This window comes from Pipistrellus hanaki, assembly GCF_964339955.1.
Source record: "Pipistrellus hanaki genome assembly, chromosome: 17".
Taxonomy (NCBI): Eukaryota; Metazoa; Chordata; class Mammalia; order Chiroptera; family Vespertilionidae; genus Pipistrellus; species Pipistrellus hanaki.
This window is the reverse complement of record NC_140519.1, coordinates 32,865,771-32,884,004: the sequence shown is the minus strand read 5'-3', so window position 1 is coordinate 32,884,004 and position 18,234 is coordinate 32,865,771. Positions and strand designations below refer to the sequence as shown.

At 33.9% G+C, this 18,234-nt stretch overlaps 1 protein-coding gene across 2 annotated transcripts in view; it reads right to left on the bottom strand.

Annotated features, from left to right (window-relative positions):
• CSMD3 (CUB and Sushi multiple domains 3) overlaps window positions 1-18,234 on the bottom strand; it is a 771,720-nt gene that overhangs the window by 119,864 nt on the left and 633,622 nt on the right. Inside the window, exons 33-36 of one of the 2 annotated variants that reach the window (XM_084864313.1) lie at window positions 9,778-9,891; window positions 9,158-9,253; window positions 7,377-7,580; window positions 500-624 (exon numbers count right to left, since the gene is read on the bottom strand). In XM_084864313.1, the coding sequence (XP_084720439.1) occupies window positions 500-624; window positions 7,377-7,580; window positions 9,158-9,253; window positions 9,778-9,891 (539 nt within the window). The remainder of the gene's footprint in view (window positions 1-499; window positions 625-7,376; window positions 7,581-9,157; window positions 9,254-9,777; window positions 9,892-18,234) is intronic. The other variant, XM_084864314.1, reaches the window with a different exon arrangement.

Here is an 18,234-nt window from a genome sequence, read left to right as displayed (position 1 = left end):
AATAGATATGGTGGCAATTTTGATCAATAGCATGGGGAGAAAGTCTCCTGGCAGGTTTCTTGAAAAGTGATCTTAACTGTAAAGGCACGGAAGACAGACACATTGGAAGTTGGGCATCAGGCATCACTAGGCTTAGAGCTGTTCCAGCCATCTCAGGGCCATGGGAAAGGAAGCCCAGGAACTAAGCCAACAGGCTAAGGATGGCAGAGCAGAGAGATGGAACACACCTGGTAAAGAATGGTACAACTGAACCTTTAAAATAAAAAACCCTTGAGTCACCTTACCCCAAGATTACATACTATGTGGAGCAATATATTTTTCTTATTGTTTTTGCCATTTTGCATTGTCCTTCTGTTACTTGTAGGTGAAAAATAATTCCAATAAATTTAACCATGTCAGTCAAAAGGCTATTCCTTTAGTAATAATGGATATCGTATCATCTCTGAAAAGATTAATTCCAAATACACAATAAAAAGAAGTAAATTTTAAATATCCTTACTTGGATGCCAGCTCCCTCTGGCACTGTGATCTTCCATACACAATTCAGGTTGTTGTCATAAGGCTCGGGGTACCCAGGAGACAGAATTGTCCCTTTGCGCTTAGTTAAAATTCCTCCACAAGGCACTAAGAAGCAAAGCAGTCCAAGTGAGGAAGTTAATGCTGATGCAGAAGACTGAAATAAGACTAAAAAGATCAGAGCTAATATCTTGGGCAGATGCTAGACTTGCCAGTACAACCAAATCGTGCTGTTTTTAAAAGCTCTCAAGAACAATAATCAATAAATCTTCCTATATCACAAACACTTTTAGAATGAATAGGGCACATTAATGGATAACCTTGCAATTCCACATCTAAAATAACATAATTAACTCAATGATAAGCACGCCATTTATAGTACAGTACATAACTAAAAGTACGTGGTACATTGACACATTCACATTAAAAGATTTTCACATCTAGATACAAAATTTTTGAATAATTATTTTATATCTGTTACCTTTCCCTTCATGCATCCTATGAGGAGTAATAGCATCCTTTGAGGCGTGACGATAAGAATTATGTTATCGTCATAACATTTATAAAGAGCTTACTATTTGCCAGACAGTCTTATAAGCACTTTATATATTTTAACTCATTAAAACCTCCCAACAATCCACTGAGATATGAGTGCATATACTCCCCATTTTACAGCTGAGGACACAGAGTCATGAAGGAATTAAATAAGGTCTCCAACACCACAGAGTTAACAAGAAGGAGCTGGGATTTGAATCCTGGTAGTTGGACTCCAAATTCCATGTTCTTCAGTGAAAGGGACATACTCGGTATGGCAGTGCCAGTCTGGTTGTTGCCACAACAACAATTATATAAAAGAAGAAGTATATGAACCTGTTCTAAAGTTAAAAAAAAAAAGTTCCTATCAAAGGTATTAATTTTAAAGCAAAATTCTCATACAACTAGTAGTATCAGCTTGATTCGGGGCATGTCCTAATTTATAATTTTAAGTGCAGTGTGATGTTGGGAATGTTCCTTAAACTCTCTGAAACTCAGATTCTTGTCTGTGAAATGGACAAGGTAGTATAATTATTTCCAAAAGGCTTTTGTGAAAATATAGCATGATAGTTTATGTAAATAAGCTAGCATATTACTTAGAAGACAGGAAGAAGTCAATAAATCATATTTCCTTTTGCAACTATAATTATTTTTTAATGATTTTCTTGATTTTTTTGAGAGAGGAATGGAGAGGGTTGGGAGAAAGAGAGAGAGAGAGAGAGAGAGAGAGAGAGAGAGAGAGAGAGAGAGAGAGAATCAAGTCCACAACCCGGCATGTGACCTGACTGGGAATCCAATGGGTGACCTTTTGATGCATGGACAACTCTAAACCAACTGAGCAGGGTCCAACTATTATTATGTTTTGTACCAATGACATTGTTATCCTAGGGCATTTGTCCAAGTGTGGCTCTAATGGTGTGATATCAAAATACATATTTTGTAATATTTTTTACAAAGTTAATAGTACAGTAAGTACAGTGCCACTTCCAAAGTCAAATGCAAAAACCTAGGGTAATTACTCAAAAGAGTGCTGGCCAATGTTTTTTTCTTTCTTTTCTTTTCTTTCTTTCTTTTTTTTTTTTTAATAGTGTTGATGTTGATTTTAAATGAGATAATGCTTAACAGTGTACTTCATACAAATGTTGGATAGATGGATGAATCAATAAATGAGGGTTCAGATACTGTCTATATTTCTTCATCTATACCTTTCACACTGTAAGGAAAGATGATATAGATAGGTGTTGTCATGGAGCCAATGCAAATAAATAGTTCTTTCAGAGTCTCTAAAGCACTTGGAAAAAAAACAAATCCAGATAAAGGTAATGAATAAGCAGCTGATTAAAGACTCTGTGCCTAAGGCTAGTAAGTGGCAGGTTCAGGGACTTTTCAAAAGAGACCTCCCACTACAAATAAGTATGCCTAAGGCCATATATTACCAGAGCTATTAGTGGCTGCAGGGGGTTATTTGAATCACAGAGGCTCAGAGAACTTGAGGTTTTATAAGCCTAAAATTTTTTAAAAATCTGAAGCATAAAGGTCAAATTTGGAAGATGAAAACTCAGTCCTCAACATAGTTTTCAATTTTAAATTTGTTCCATGTCCAATGTTCTTAGCAAAATATTACTGTGCTGTATTGCAATTTACCTGAGAATGGCTTGATATAACAGATTTGTATAAGAATATTAAATTTTATTTATAGACTATTATTTACACGTATGTATCCCGTAACTTAGTACCTGACCACTTTCACTGTAAGCACAGCTTGCGTAACATGCCTAATGGGGCTGCTTTCCAGTCAACAATTTAATTCCAGTATGTCAGTTTAAGCAATATTACAAGACAGTTTATTGTGTCTTACTATGGCAGGATAAAAAAGAAGTGTTGATAGCAGTAATACAAACTGTGAAACTAAAACAATACAATTGAGATGGAAATCATTAAAAACATACAAAACTATTTTATTTTCATTTCAATTGAATGTTCATTTGGCTTAAGCTGTTAACTGGAGCATTCATTGAACAGTAAAGGCTGAGAAAATACAATAATTATGCATAAAATCCTGACAATAAATTGTCAAATATTATATCTACACTGTGAAGTATAGATAATTTTTTCTCTCTCAGAATAAAATTACACATACAATGTATAAATCTATTGTTTGTGTTTTATCTGTGTACTAGAGGCCCAGTGCATTAATTCATGCACGGATGGGATCCAGCTGGCCCACCCCAATCTGGCTGGCTGGGGAAGGGGTTGTGGGCAGTTGGCAGACCTCCTGGGGGGAAGGGCCGAGGGCAGTTGGCTGGCTGCCCAACTTTCTGGGGGAGGGGACAATTTGCATATTAGTCTTTTATGAAATAGGATCTTTCCTAGGGATTCTCAGAGGAGCATGAAACTTAAGATGGCTTGTAAAGATCTAAGGAAGCAAAGAGAACAAAAACATCACCATGTGGTAAAAGGCTGAAATTAAAAAGCATGGGCTCTGGGGGAATAAAAAGAGGGAGACATCTGTGATACTTCAAACAATAAAGATAAATTAAAAAGCCAGGACCGGTTTGGCTCAATGGCTAGAGCGTCGGCTTGGGGACTGAAAGGTCCCGGGTTCGATTCCGGTCAAGGGCATGTACCTTGGTTGCTGGCATATCCCCAGTAGGGGGTGTGCAAGAGGCAGCTGATCGATGACTCTCTCTCATCGATGTTTCTGACTCTCTATCTCTCTCCCTTCCTCTCTGTACAAAAATCAATAAAAAAATATATTTAAAAAAAAAAAAAAAAAAAGATAAATTAAAAAAAAAACATACAAAACAAACAAAAAACAACCCAGGGACCCTGGACTCAAGTAGTTGGCCAATTGTTCTGAGGAGTCAGAGAGAAGCTAGGTAGATAGGGGTGGGACCACAGGAAGGGAAAATAGAACCAGGAACCCAGAAAAATGCAGTTACTAAGGCACCCCACTGGGCAGGGTAGGAAGGGTGCATGCAAAAAGGCATAAACTTTTAAAAAGGACCAATCAGGAGCTAGCAAGGCTGTCTCCACCCCCAAATTAAAAGTGCTTCCTCTGGCTCTCTTCTCCCCAGCACACAATGGGTGTCTGATCTTCCTGTGGTGGGAAGCACATGGCTTATGGCAGTGTGGACCTCCACATGTGGACTAATTGACTTTAATTCCCATGGGTACTCTCAATAAACTTTGGCTCCACTAACTGTTTTTTGTCTTCTATTTCATTCACCGATTTCACAAGATAATGAACTCAGACTCAACATCCCATATTTTGGTTTTAATTTGAACTCAACAAAAATTCAGAAAATAACGGTTCTTTGTTAAAATCTAATCATTAAACTAATGTGTATTGAACACTTATTATGTGCCAGACAGATCCTCTCTCAGTTGAGTAGAAAAACAATGTAGTGGCAGGGGAGAGGTCAAGAAGATTAAACAAAATTTAAAAACTATATAATATGGTGGGTTGTTGCTGCAAAAGAAAAGCAGGGTAAGGATGAAGAGAACAAATGGAGGATAGACATCAGAATATTATTTTAGATAGGTTATCCAAGGAAAATATCGAAGTAATTCAAGTAGACCCAAAAGAAACCTCAAGGATGCATGCACCAAGGAAAAGAAATACAAAGTTCAATGTTTTATCCATTAACAGTTATTGAAAATGAACACAAATTATAGCTAATGCTTTAATAGCAATCTATGATAACTCTATACTCAACTCATATTTGAATCTTTAAGACATAAGCCTTTTCTCTTTTGAATATTTTAAGACAACCAATTTTGGTCAGAATATTTGAATCTAAAAATATTTATAGTTAAAAAATAGAAATGCAAAGTATATTTTCACTTATGGAAATATGAGCAGTTGGACCAAATGGTAAAACCTAAGCTGAGCCATCATCTAACTGTCATTTAGAATCATCGCCTTTCTACTTCTTGTCTCACACAAGCCCCCTATGTCCTTCTGTTAGTATTCCGTTTTCTATAGGGTGGAATATTTTTTAAGTGGTATAAGGTAATATGTCCTTTTCAAGTGATCTTGTCAGGAAGTAGAAGTTATCTGATACAATTTCTATCGCTAGGTATGCACTTTCAAACCAATAAATAATGAAAGGTGGTCTGCTCTATGTTTAAAGTCGCTCTACAGATGCAGTTGGCAAGTTTTTTAAAAAGCCCAAGGACCTACAAAGAAGTGGGTTTTTGCCAGAGAGATTGTAATGGCTCCTTGATATGTAATCTGTTGACCTTAAAGGAGACACTGTGGCCAAAACCATCTAGACAGAGGACAGTACATTAGTATTTTAATGTCAGCCACAGATTTGCATAATCTTTCCTGACTGGTATAAGCACCTTGCCTAGATGAATCCATTACTGAACACTAAAAAAATTATTCAATGATGTAAAAAAAAAATTTCTTTTATTTACATGTAATTTTACTTCTGATGGCAAAACCTATGGGATTGGCAACTGGATATGTTTGACACACAAAAAACTTAATAATCATCATATAGGAGTTTTACTCTAAACAAAAATAATTTATGCTTTAAAAATTTAGGGTCTTTATTCTCTACCTGCACCTTCCAAAATATTATTATTTTCTTTCCTCATCCTAAAATATTCTTTCACTTTCTTTTTCTCTTTTCGTTAATATCAGCTCATTTCTCCCCTTTATTTAACTATATGTTCTTTTTAATAAATACACACACACACACACACACACACACACACACACATTGAATTTTTACAGAGAAAAAGAGAGAGGGAGAGTTAGGAAAATTAATAAGAGAGAACATTGATCAGTTGCCAAGGTACATGCCCTTGACTGGAACTGAACCTGGAACCCTTCAGTCCGCAAGCAGATGCTGATTCCACTGAGCCAAACCAGCCAGGGCTAACTATTTGTTCTTGAATGCAGCAACTGATGAAAAGAAATTTCTGTCTCTCTAAAGAGCTCATTGTAACAAATAATTATTATAATTCTAAAAAAAATTGTCATGGTATTTTCTCAAAAATTTTAAGTGTCAAGGATAATACTGCATTCAGGGAATGCCAAATTAGTAGAATTGGAAAGAATGATACAGATACCATGCTTTAGCCCTTTCCAAGATGCAAAATCTTATGTGAAACATAGTAAATTTTAAATATAACTTTAAAGTATTAGTAAATCAACCTATCAACAAATAAAAATCAATAATATCAAATACTTTATCAACATAGCATATAAATTCTATACTTCAGATCTAATACCTTTAGAATCTATGGTGGAGGATTTGGCAACAACAAAAAAACTTAATTTTAGAATACATACTAGGTTCCAAGAACTCTGCCAAGGCTTTAAATCAGGGGTCTTCAAACTACGGCCCGCGGGCCACATGCGGCCCGCAGAGGAGTCTGATCCGGCCCGCCAGTTTTTTTGGGCAGTGAGCGCAGCAGAGGTGTTACTGTAGGAATTAGTAGTTCATATAGTTCGGCCCTCCAGCTCTCCGAGGGACCGTGATCTGGCCCCCACTTTAAAAAGTTTGAGGACCCCTGCAATCATTTAACAGCCACAATAAACCTAAGAAAGTCAGTCCTCTTATTATTTTTTTATCCATATGGAAATCAAGAATCAGATTATGTAAAATTTCCAGGATTATGTAGTAACTCACTGCTCTTCAGTGTTACAATAAAAGTCCAGACTGTTACCCAAGACTTAATTAACCCTATTCTAAGAACCTAGTACACTTCCCCATTGTTAGGATTTTATTCAGCTTTACATGATTCTTTACAACTTTACCCTATTAATTAGGACATTAACATAAGTATACAAACAGATATTTTAAAGAGTAACTCACAGTTTTACATTTCAGTACCTATACTGCATATGTAGCTACTTTAATAAGCTTCTATGAGCTTTAAAAGACGTGCAAATTCTTTACATATTGGCATAGACTTCTTTGCATAAACTTTTAAAAATGAAAAATAACATTTATTTCAATAATCCCTCATTAGGAGCATTCAAATACTATTATTGGAAATATGAGGTACATTTTATCCATATAAATCAATAAGTGAGGAAACGTTCCAGCTCATTCAAAACAACTATTTTTCATTGTAGCACACCTCAATTGCATCAAATATCCACTCTAACTTGCAAATTTACATTATAACTAATAAGTAATGAAAAAGCAATGTCTAAGATCTGAAACAGAAATACTAAAAGATACATGATAACTAATTTTGATATTAAGTATGTATAATGACAAACAGAAATACTAAAAGATACACAATAACTAATTTTGATATAAAGTATGTACAATGACAAAGCATAGAAATTTGCTACTCACCAATACAAGTGGGTAAGGAGTCATTCCACTGGGCCAAAGAATTGGGCACTGTGTCACACCTAATTGCAATGGAACCATGGAGAATATATCCTGGGTTGCATTCAAAAAGAACCAATGAACCAACAGCAAATTCATTGCCAATCCTTCTTCCGAATCTTGGTTCAGGCACAGAACTGCACTGTGTAGAACTTGTTCTAGGAACAGCTGCATACAAACAATTACTGATTTTAATTTCTACTTGGGAGAGAAATACAGACTTCAAAACATAGCTTTTTAAGATTTCAAAGAAATCTCCACCCTTTATCAAAACTTCAATTAAAAATTTGAATACATTTCTAAAAGTTTTAAAACATAGAATACAACTTAAAATGAATATTGTCATCAAAGATCTTTTAGTTAAAAATATTTTGCTTCATTCCTTTAAACATCAACTAAATTATTTTTCTATTTTTTTTGTTTCACCAAACTCTTATTTTTATAGCAAAGTAGTATGAGTAATATATATTTCAATTTTGGGGGTGATAACTGAATGATATATATTTTTTCTTTTTAAACTGGTATACTGAGGTCCAAAAATACATGCCAGATTACATGAAGTAATGTCACAATTTTTTTCATTAGTTGTTTCTTAAAAACATAGATTTTAAAAAGGAAATAAAACACTATTAATTCCATAGCATGTTTACAAACTAGTGCTCAAAACATGTTATTGATGAATACTATAACTACATTCAGACTAAGCAGAAGTCAGACAGATTAACAACAATAGAAGTTTATCTTTTAGTAATCGTACAACATCAAATGTGAAATTGCTCGTAGAATTATATTCTTTAATTTTGAGGGTGTATTTTTGTTTTGTTTTATTTTTTGGTTTAGTAAAATAGAATGATAACAGGATGTTTTTTCTTTTTAAAACACATACAGATGGGATTACAGAGTTTGACAAAAGCCCAAAAAATGATATGATGAAATCCAAATAGACTGATTCCTATTATGTGACTAGAGTAAAAGTAATTCAACTTTTAATAGTGCCTTTAAAATTCATAAAACCCTACATTGTTTACAGGGAGAATGCTATTAAAAATAAAACAGTGTGATATAACCAAGACTATAAATAAATGGACTAAGAGGGCTTAGTTAAAATATGAAATCACAAATGATTATAATTCTTAAGAAAGTTCAAGGTACATTTGAGAATACTACATGACCACATAATAACTTAAAGAAAATATTTCAAATAATACCTCAATTTAGGTTAATGATAATATAGAAAATTGTCCATAAAAGGTAAGAAAAACTGTAAACCTATGTTCAATTGCACAAAAATACTTAGTAGCCATGAAGAACATTTGAATTCTCCTGAGAATGAGAAACTAAAATTTTTGAACAAAGTAATGATTACCTTCGCCTATCTAAGTACATCAGCACAGAATTTTGTACATTTCAATTTAGAGATCTAGACTATGAGCAAAATAGATTATGCAGAAACTAAAGAACTGTCAGAAAAAGAATAAGTGTTTTGCAAATAATATGTTGGAAGAAAGGAAAAATCATACTATTAACTTGAGAATGATAATGGAAGCAAAGGTATTTTTTTTTAATTTGGTTAAGGTAATAGTGCTATATTGATGGGTAAGGAACAGAGAAAAACTGTTAAAAAGAAAAACAACTTTTATCTCTCCTATATGATTATGAGGATCTGATCATTCAATCGCTCCGAACACAGCATGGAAATAAAAAAATCATTCCTTAGTGTGTTTCTAGGCTACCGGGTCACTTACCTTGATAAACAAAGTGAAATCCCTTAGCTGTTAGTGGTCCAACTGAAGTAAATCGAATTGTGATCTGATTACCTGAACTCAGTGGAAGTGATTCTCCTACTCAACAAAACAAACACTAAGATATCATAAATAATTTCATTCAGTAAACCTAACAAGTTATATTAATTTACACTGTCATTTGAAAATGTGAGTCTACGTTCTATCAAATTATGTCAATATATCCTACCACTGGCAATATATTTTCAATGGGTTCAGCTATAATTGCAACTTTTTTTTTTAACTGGCAGGCTTTAATTACATTTCGATACATAACACCTCATTCTTTAAAGAATCCTTAAATATTTGATATTACATTAAACGCCAGAGGCTAAGTGACTACATATGATATTTACTTGATTACAATCCTAGCAAATGGTTGTATTTGTCTCAAGCATTTGATTTACTGTTAATTGTGTTTCTTTCTTTCTTTTTTTTTTTTTTTTAAAGAAATAACGAGTAATTCCAGTTTCAGTTTACTTTATCTCTAATATGGATGACATAAATCTCAACTTTCACTACAATATCAATCAACGTCAGTCTTTAAGCAATAACTGATGCACGGCAGTTCTATGAAAGGATACCTGAATGGGATCCTGAGAGGGAAGATAACAGAGAAGATTGCTGAGTTGGCCCATCATACACCTCAACAACATCGTGGAGTGATGTCTGGAAAAATACAAACTGGCCAAACACCACTGATCAACAGGAACCAGGAGAAGCAAACAAATCACCAACCATCCAAAAACAAAAAACAAAACAAAAACAAAAACAAAAAAAAATAGAAAGAGGAGGAGAGAGAGAACAAAGTATTACAATATAATAGTCATCTTTTTTTTCTACCTTTAATAAAAGGATAGGTGCCAATTGGTTGATATGCCTGACACATTTATTTCAGGTCATAAAAGTAATGACCATGGCCTAAAAGCAATAAGATTTTAGGAAGACTATTTTTTTTTTTTAAATAAATGAAATGTGTATAACATTTAATTTAGATCAGATACCATATGGTTGGTGATTAATGTTTTATAAAAACTATTTTTTTTTTAAATTTTCCCATTGGTATTTTGATTCTTATCACTTTGTGACTCTCTTCTCTTTTTCTAATTTTTTTTCTCCTCTTTTATATGAAATAGACAAAGTTTTAATTTGGGGGAACTTTTCTGTATATTGCTTTTAAAATACTATACCATTATAAATAATAGTTTCATGGAAAAATATCAATAAGATACTTTTCAGGTATAATGTTTAATAAACATTTATTGATAAACTTCTGCCAAAGTAAAGAAATTCTATTTATGATGCCTCAGTAATTGAGATATTATACAATTTTCTAAAGTGGTTGCTTTTTCATGGTTAAGTACCAAAGGAGTTTTATAAGTTTCTCTTTTTAAATTAATTTCATACTTTTTCTTAAAATCTATACTAATTTTATGTGCAGAAACTACCCTAATTATAACTTAAAATATCCTGTTCCAGAAGAGAAATCAGCTAATATTTTGTGTTTTTTAAAAAAGAAATGGATAATAAAATTAATCCTTAAAACATTTATTAGGTAGAAATACTCTAGGGCTAAAAAGAAGATGATTATTTTTTAAAGTTTGATAATGTAAAAGCAAGGAAACTTTTAATAAATTCTAGATCACATTACTGTAATTAAACTACACAGTATAATATGTATATGTATATGTATATGTATATAAAGTTCTTCATATTTTACATCTTAATCAAGGTTATGGTCATCCTTTGGTAGTTCTATGAAGACAGCCTAGTTCATTGGAAGCATGCTGAGATTTGCATATGAACAGAACACACACACAAATACTGTATACAAAGCTATCCTTATTTTGTTTTATTTTTGGGCCTGCTAAAATAAGCTGGTAATCTCAGTCCAGTTTTTTTGTGGGGTAAAAGAAGAAGAACAGTTTATGAACACTGAAGTGCTAAATTTCATAAAAAATCCTTCTTACGCCATTTCCTAGAAGTCATGAAAGCAAAATTATATTTTTACCTAGTCATATATGTGTTGTAAATTATTTAAATGGTTTACAAGTGATATAAAACATTGTCAGTTCAGATCTTTTAAAAATATCCATATTTTGGTCAAACAAACCCAAGCTATTTCAAAAATACTCCAAAAGATATTAGCACAGTTTTTGTTTTCTGTTTTTCCATTTGTTTAGATTGGCATTTGCTTTCAAATGTGTCTTTAAAAGTTTCTATTATAATTACAGACATTGCCACTGTCTTTCCTTATGCAGGAATAATCACAGGGGCTTCGCTAAATCAAGTACACTGTGAAACAAAGCTCTTGACAGATAACATTCTTTCTTTACATATTTTTGGGAGTCATTAAAAAAACACACATTAAGGTTCAACATCCTTTACTCTTTATAGCTAAATATCTCAAAGTAGCATTAGGAAGCATGTCCAATTTCCAAGCAAACTGCTACATTTACAAACAACATCTAAAACAACCAAACTACACAGTGATCCAAGAGCTTTTTCTAAGAAAAAAACAGAAAACAAGCACAGAACCTCCTTCTTTTTACTTGTTTGTAGGCTCTTGTTTTCAATTGTTATTTATCTACCATTACACCAGAATTTTGTACCACCTATAAATTGAGTATGTATGGTAGACACATCGTCTCTAGATGTTGATATTTCAACCTTTTGGTTTGCTCACCCTTCTATTTCTAGGACTATAATTAATCCCCATAGCATGGGCTGCTTATGCCTTCTGGAATCATTAGCAACAGTATATTGAGAATACAGAGACACTGAATTCTATGAATCTCAGCTCCAAGTTTCTTCCCTTTTCTCTTGAGATGTGCATGTAGATGCGAAAAGCACTCTACTCGTAGGCCACTAGAGTAGGCTATACACACCAAGCTGCTTCTTAAGAAAAACATAATTTTAAATAAAATTTTTTCCTTATTCAAGGGTAATATATGTAAAAATGTTTTAACTCTTTTGTTAAAAAAAAAGGCATGTTTATAACATTATGTAAGCTTCAGAAAAATAAAAGGGAAGCCTAGTAAGAAATAAACATGTAAAATATCCCTACTCATAAGCTTATGCATGCATCTATTATTATGCCTGAAACTACTTCTGAGCCTCTTATTTTCCATACATTTTATTATAGAATACAGTTTATTAATTCAACTAATATTTATTGATTCTGATCTATGATGTACCCAGCTAGACAGATATGAGTAGACCCTCTTAGAGGAGGAACAAGGGGACTGGAAAATAGCTTCTTATGATTTCAATACAATACAAGCTTCTTATGATTTCAATAAGCCCTCAGGACAATGAGGTTCTGACCTGTATCAAATAATCTTACCAATAAAGCCTTGGGCCTGTTGACCACAGAGACAGAGTTTTGGTCAAGCAGAGATAACATCTAGGCCTCAGTTGTATTTCAGCTCCAGGCCCAGAAAAGCAGCAAGGCCAGGTGGCGTGATGCCATGGCTGACATCAGGACTATATGTAGTGACTAACGACCCACCCCCTAGCCCTGACCCATTAGTAGAGACCACTACCCTGAAAGGACACACCTGGAAAAGCTACAACCTCCCCAAATAGCCCCACCTTTGGAGAGGAAATAAACACTCCCAGGACAGGGGACCCAGCACTTTTTCTCTTGAGAATGCCAGGATCTTTCTCCACCCCTTCTCAAATGCTCTGATTCTGGAGCACACCCTTTCTTCTTCCCCTGGGTATGTTACCTTTGCCTTTCCCTCTCCTAAGCTCCAAGGGCCCTCCCTTTCCCTCTCCTAAGCTCCAAGGGCCCTCCCTTTTGCTTCTGTACCTTGTTTCCAGAGCCCACAAGGCCCAGCTGGTTCACAGATTATCTATAACTCTCTAAGTAAACTTTTTCTTATATTTGAGTCTTGTCTCTCTGAATTCTCTCTTAGCTAGAACTCAAGCGCTGAGGCTGAGAACCCAAGTGCAATTGCTGATAACGCATCTTACTTTTCTTTGTAGATAAGGCAAGATTTATTCGTTAAATAATTTTAATAGTATCATATGCAACCTATAGAGAAAGGCAGGGTTCCCTTTATTGAGAAGTTTGGCCTGGTATAAATGTTAATTTAAATATATTTCACTCATGTGGCTCAGTTAGTTGGGCATTTTCCCATGCACTGAAAGGGGGGGAAAAAGTATAAATATGTTTTAAGGTCCATTAATTTCCTATTCTACACCATATTCTGTCAAGTCTTTTATCCATAATCATTTAACTCCTAACTTTGCCCATTGTGCTTAATTTAGTCAAATGTAAGTCAATAAGTGATGAGAGACTGTTTGGGATGGCATAAACAAACTTCTGAGCATTAGTATGGCTAAATTTTTATACTTTTATTTTTATTGAATTTATTGGGATGATATTGGTTAATAAAATTATATGGGTTACAGATGTACAATTTTATAATACGTCACCTGTATACTGTATTGTGAATTCATCACCCCAAGTCAAGTCCCCTTCCATCACCATGTATCCCCCCTTTACCCTTTTCTACTCCCGCTTTCCCTCTAGTAATCACAATACTGTTGTTGTCTATGAGTCTGGGTTATTTTTGTTTTGTTTTGTTTTGTTTTGTTTTTGCTTAATCCCTTCACCTTTTTACCTAGTCCCCCACCACTCACCCCTCTGACAACTGTCAGTCTGTTGTTTTATATCTATGAGTCTGTTTCTATTTTGTTCGTTAGTTTATTTTGTTCATTAGATCCACAGATGAGTGGAATCATATGGTATCTGTCTTTCTCTAACTGGCTCATTTTACTTTGCATATTACTCCCCAGGTCCATCCATGCTGTCTCAAAAGGCGAGATTTTCTTCTTTTTTAATGGCTATTTAGCTATTTTAAACAATAATGCAATTGTTTAAAATAATTAGTGCTTAGGCTTTCTTCAGATATATTCGCAGAAGTGGAGTCACTGGGTCATAAGACAATCACGTTAACGCCATGCTGCCTTCCACCAGCAGCTGCACCAATCTGCATTCCAACTAGCAGAGCACAGGTTTCCTTTTCTCCACACCCTGGCGGGCACTTCTGGTTTGTGATTTACTGATGATAGCCTTTCTGGCAGGTGTGAGGTAATATCTCATTGTGGTTTTAATTTGCATTTCTCTGATGTTTACTGAGGTTGAGCATCTTTTCATATGCCTATTGGCTGGGATGGATGGGTTTTACAGTGCTCAGAAAAGACCAAGTCACTCTGAAAGTCCAATTGTGGAAAGTAGATACCTGCAGTGTGGCATAAAGCACTAAGTGGTTTTTAGTGCTCAGGGAAGTGTTTGTTTGTTTTTTTGGGTTTTTTTTGTTCGCTTGTTTGTTGTTGTTGTTGTTGTTGTTATTGTTGTTTTAGCATATAAATAAACAGAGATGTTAGAAGCTCCCTTTTCTGCTAAACTGGACTCTGGAACTTAGCTGAAACATTCTATCACTGCCTACGCAAGTCAGGAACTTTTGGAAATTACATTTAATTCTTGTACCTTCAAAACAACTAGCTAGTCATTGTACAGAGGCTTACTGATTTAGTAATTAATTAACTTAGAATGAGGATAATAAAACAAACATGTGCATGATTACTCTTATTCAGTGATCAGGATTGGAGTTATTGAATAAAAATAAAAATTGGGTTTATCAAAGAAAGAAGGATTTCAGTTTTGTTTTTGTAAATTTTGTTTTTCTCGCAGAAGGAACTATTTCACAGTGTATCTTCATGGCACACTAATGTGAGAAGAGAGAAAACACACAAAACACACACACACACACACACACACACACACACACACTTACACACTACCAGAATCAGATGGTGCCCTGGCTAACAACAATTTTAGAAGACAGTGATTAAGCTAAGATGAAAATGTCTAAGGGCTTATGGTGAATTTAGTCCTGATTCAAACTTCCTTTGATGTAAAAGAGTTCAAATGTGGTGGAGAATGGCAGTAGGTCTCTTTGGGCAGTGGTGGTTCCAATAGTCAGCTGGGAGTTGCCTTTTTAATTATGGTACCAGATACTAAAATGCCCAGGTTTCTTTGCTCCATGACAGAATGGATAAAACAGTTTAAAGATTGACAGCATCTCCAGCTGGAGCATATTTAAAAGGACTAATGCTTTCAAATTACAATTCTATGGGACTGAAAGGTCCTAATAAATGATACAATAAGTGACATCAGGGCATTTTAGAAAACTATCTAATGAAGACTTAAGGATTCAAGTTCTGGGATCAGATTCTTTAGGATAGAATCCAGTATGTAACACACAGGAAAAGTTACCTTCCCATCCCTCAAGTTCCTCATTGGTCAACGAGGGATAAAAAAACATACCTAACCTAGTAGGACAAGTATTATTTAAATTGCTACTTGTAAAACATTTTGAACGGTGACTCAAACATAGGAATACATACTAGTTACTATTCCTAATAACTCAGCTATTATTATTTGCTGATAATTCATTCTGAACATTTACTGATAGACTACTTTTAACTGACCTTTGTTATTAGACAGCATATTGTATCTCAGTCTATGATTTCCATATATGCATTTTTAGAACACATGATAGAACTAATTGTTTTAGCAAAGTATTAAAGCTATTTTGGTCAAGGTTCATTATGATTTTAAAATGGCTATATACTTCCTAACCACTTGATATTACATTCTATCCCTTTGGGTGGGATATGAAAATGTAATTAGCAGCTTTCTAATTGGGCAAAGAAAATAGGAGCAAGGTCAGAGGGCATTCTACTTTTTTTTTTTTTAACTCCCTTCTCATCATAATCCTGTGTCCCACTGCTGCCAAGGAAACTCCATTTCAAAGAAATATTTTCTCACACAAGGAAGTATGGGAAGAAAAAAAATTGGAAAATATACCGGTAAACTCTTATTATATTTCAGCTTGATTCTTAACATGCCTGTACCTGCTCTTTAAAAATCTACACTTTGTTTAGTACTCTAGCTTTCATTTTGATTATTTTTGGCACTCAGATGGTTGTCCACCATGTTAATTTTTTAAGTCACTCTGCTTTGCTAAATTTGCATTTTATTAACCAATACAGTGTAGAAGAAAACACACATCCATTTACCCACACTACTAACAGAATAGAAATAAAGAATATTCAAATCAAAGATATGTTTGAAACTGTACTTGATTATATATAAAAAATGACTGCTAGTGACAAAAGCAATCGTGATTTTAAAGATTCTCTTATTTAAAAATAATTACAATGAATCCAATTAAAACTTCTGGTTTATAAAATATATAAATAAATATTACAAAAATTTACTCTCAAAAACACCAAAAGGAAGAACTTTAAAAATAATTTCAAATCAAATCAGTGTGCTACTTATTTTTAAAAGAGTCATCTAGTGGAAAAGTTTGGGGGAAAGTTGAATAAATTGGTAAACGAATAAGTGCGAGTTTCATTAGTATTTTGGAAATACAATTTCTATAGAGTTAGAATTATAATAGATGGTGGAGTCAGTCCTATGCTAGAGCAACAATGGAGAAGGAGTAGGTTAGCAAATGGCCCTCTGTCTATATCAGTGGTTTTCAACCTTTCTAATGCCGTGACCCTTTCATACAGTTCCTCATGTTGTGGTGACCCCAACCATAACATTATTTTCGTTGCTACTTCATAACTGTAATTTTGCTACATAATGTAAATATCTGTGTTTTCCGATGCTCTTAGGCGACCCTACTAGCGGTTCTCACTACCCACAGGTGGAGTACCACTGCTGTAGAGCCTAAGACCACTGGAAAGCACAGATATTTACATTATGATTCATAACAGTAGCAAAATGACAGTTATGAAGTAGCAATGAAAATAATTTTATGGTTGGGGGTCATCACAGCATGAGGAACTTTACTAAAGGGGCACGACATTAGAAAGGTTGAGAATCAATGGTCTATATTTTGACCATTTGCTTACTACATAAATCTCAAAATTGCTCATTTAACATACTATAAACATACAGGCATTGCAAAGATACCCGTCTTATAGAAAATACAGTTAAATTTTCTTTAGTTTTTTTTCTCTAGGATCAAATATATATTCAACTACAAACCAATAGCTTATCTGCAATTTGGAAGTTGTCACATTTCCCAATAGCTGAACATTAATTTGGTGTTTAAGAAGAAAGGAAATCAAGAAAAATATAGTAAGAAATTCTATAACATGTCTACAAATTTTATTTTATCTTATTTTGTTTTGTTTGTTTGTTTGTTTATTTTAAATATATTTATTGATATATATATTTTTTTTACAGAGAGGAGAGAGGGATAGAGAGTTAGAAACATCGATGAGAGAGAAACATCAATCAGCTGCCTCTTGCACACCCCCTACTGGGGATGTGCTTGCAACCAAGGTACATGCCCTTGACTGGAATCAAACCTGAGACCTTTCAGTCCCCAGGCTGATGCTCTATCCACTGAGGCAAACCGGTTTTGGCCAGAAAAATTTTAAAAAGAAAAGCAAAGTGAATATTTTATTAACACTTTTTTTAAAAACTCAATTTCAATTTGGATGATTGTTTTTCTTTAACATCCCTATGACTTTTTCCCCCTATGTATTTGGCATAATATGTCTTCCAAATACCAACCAGACCAGAAAATTTAGATCAGGAAAAAATTCTTACAGGAATAATAATATAAATTTGTAATATTTTTTTTATTATTATGAAATTTCCCACACATATATGAAATTGAGAGCATAGTAAAATAAACACCCATGAATGCATCATCCATTTAAAAAACTTATCAACATTTGCCAATTCTGTGTCATTTGTTTTCTCTTATCCTCATCCTGGGAATGCTTTAGAGCAACTCACAAAGTCATATCCTTTTCCCATAAATGCTTATCTCTAACAGATAAGGACTTAAAAAATAAGCTCAGTGTAGTTACCATATCTAAAAAAAAAACAAGCCAAACAACAACAACTAACAATGTCTTTCTATCATTTAAAAACCATTTCTTGATTGCATTTCTAGAGTTTTCTCTCCAGAAAGGTATTTTTATAGTTGCTTTGATCA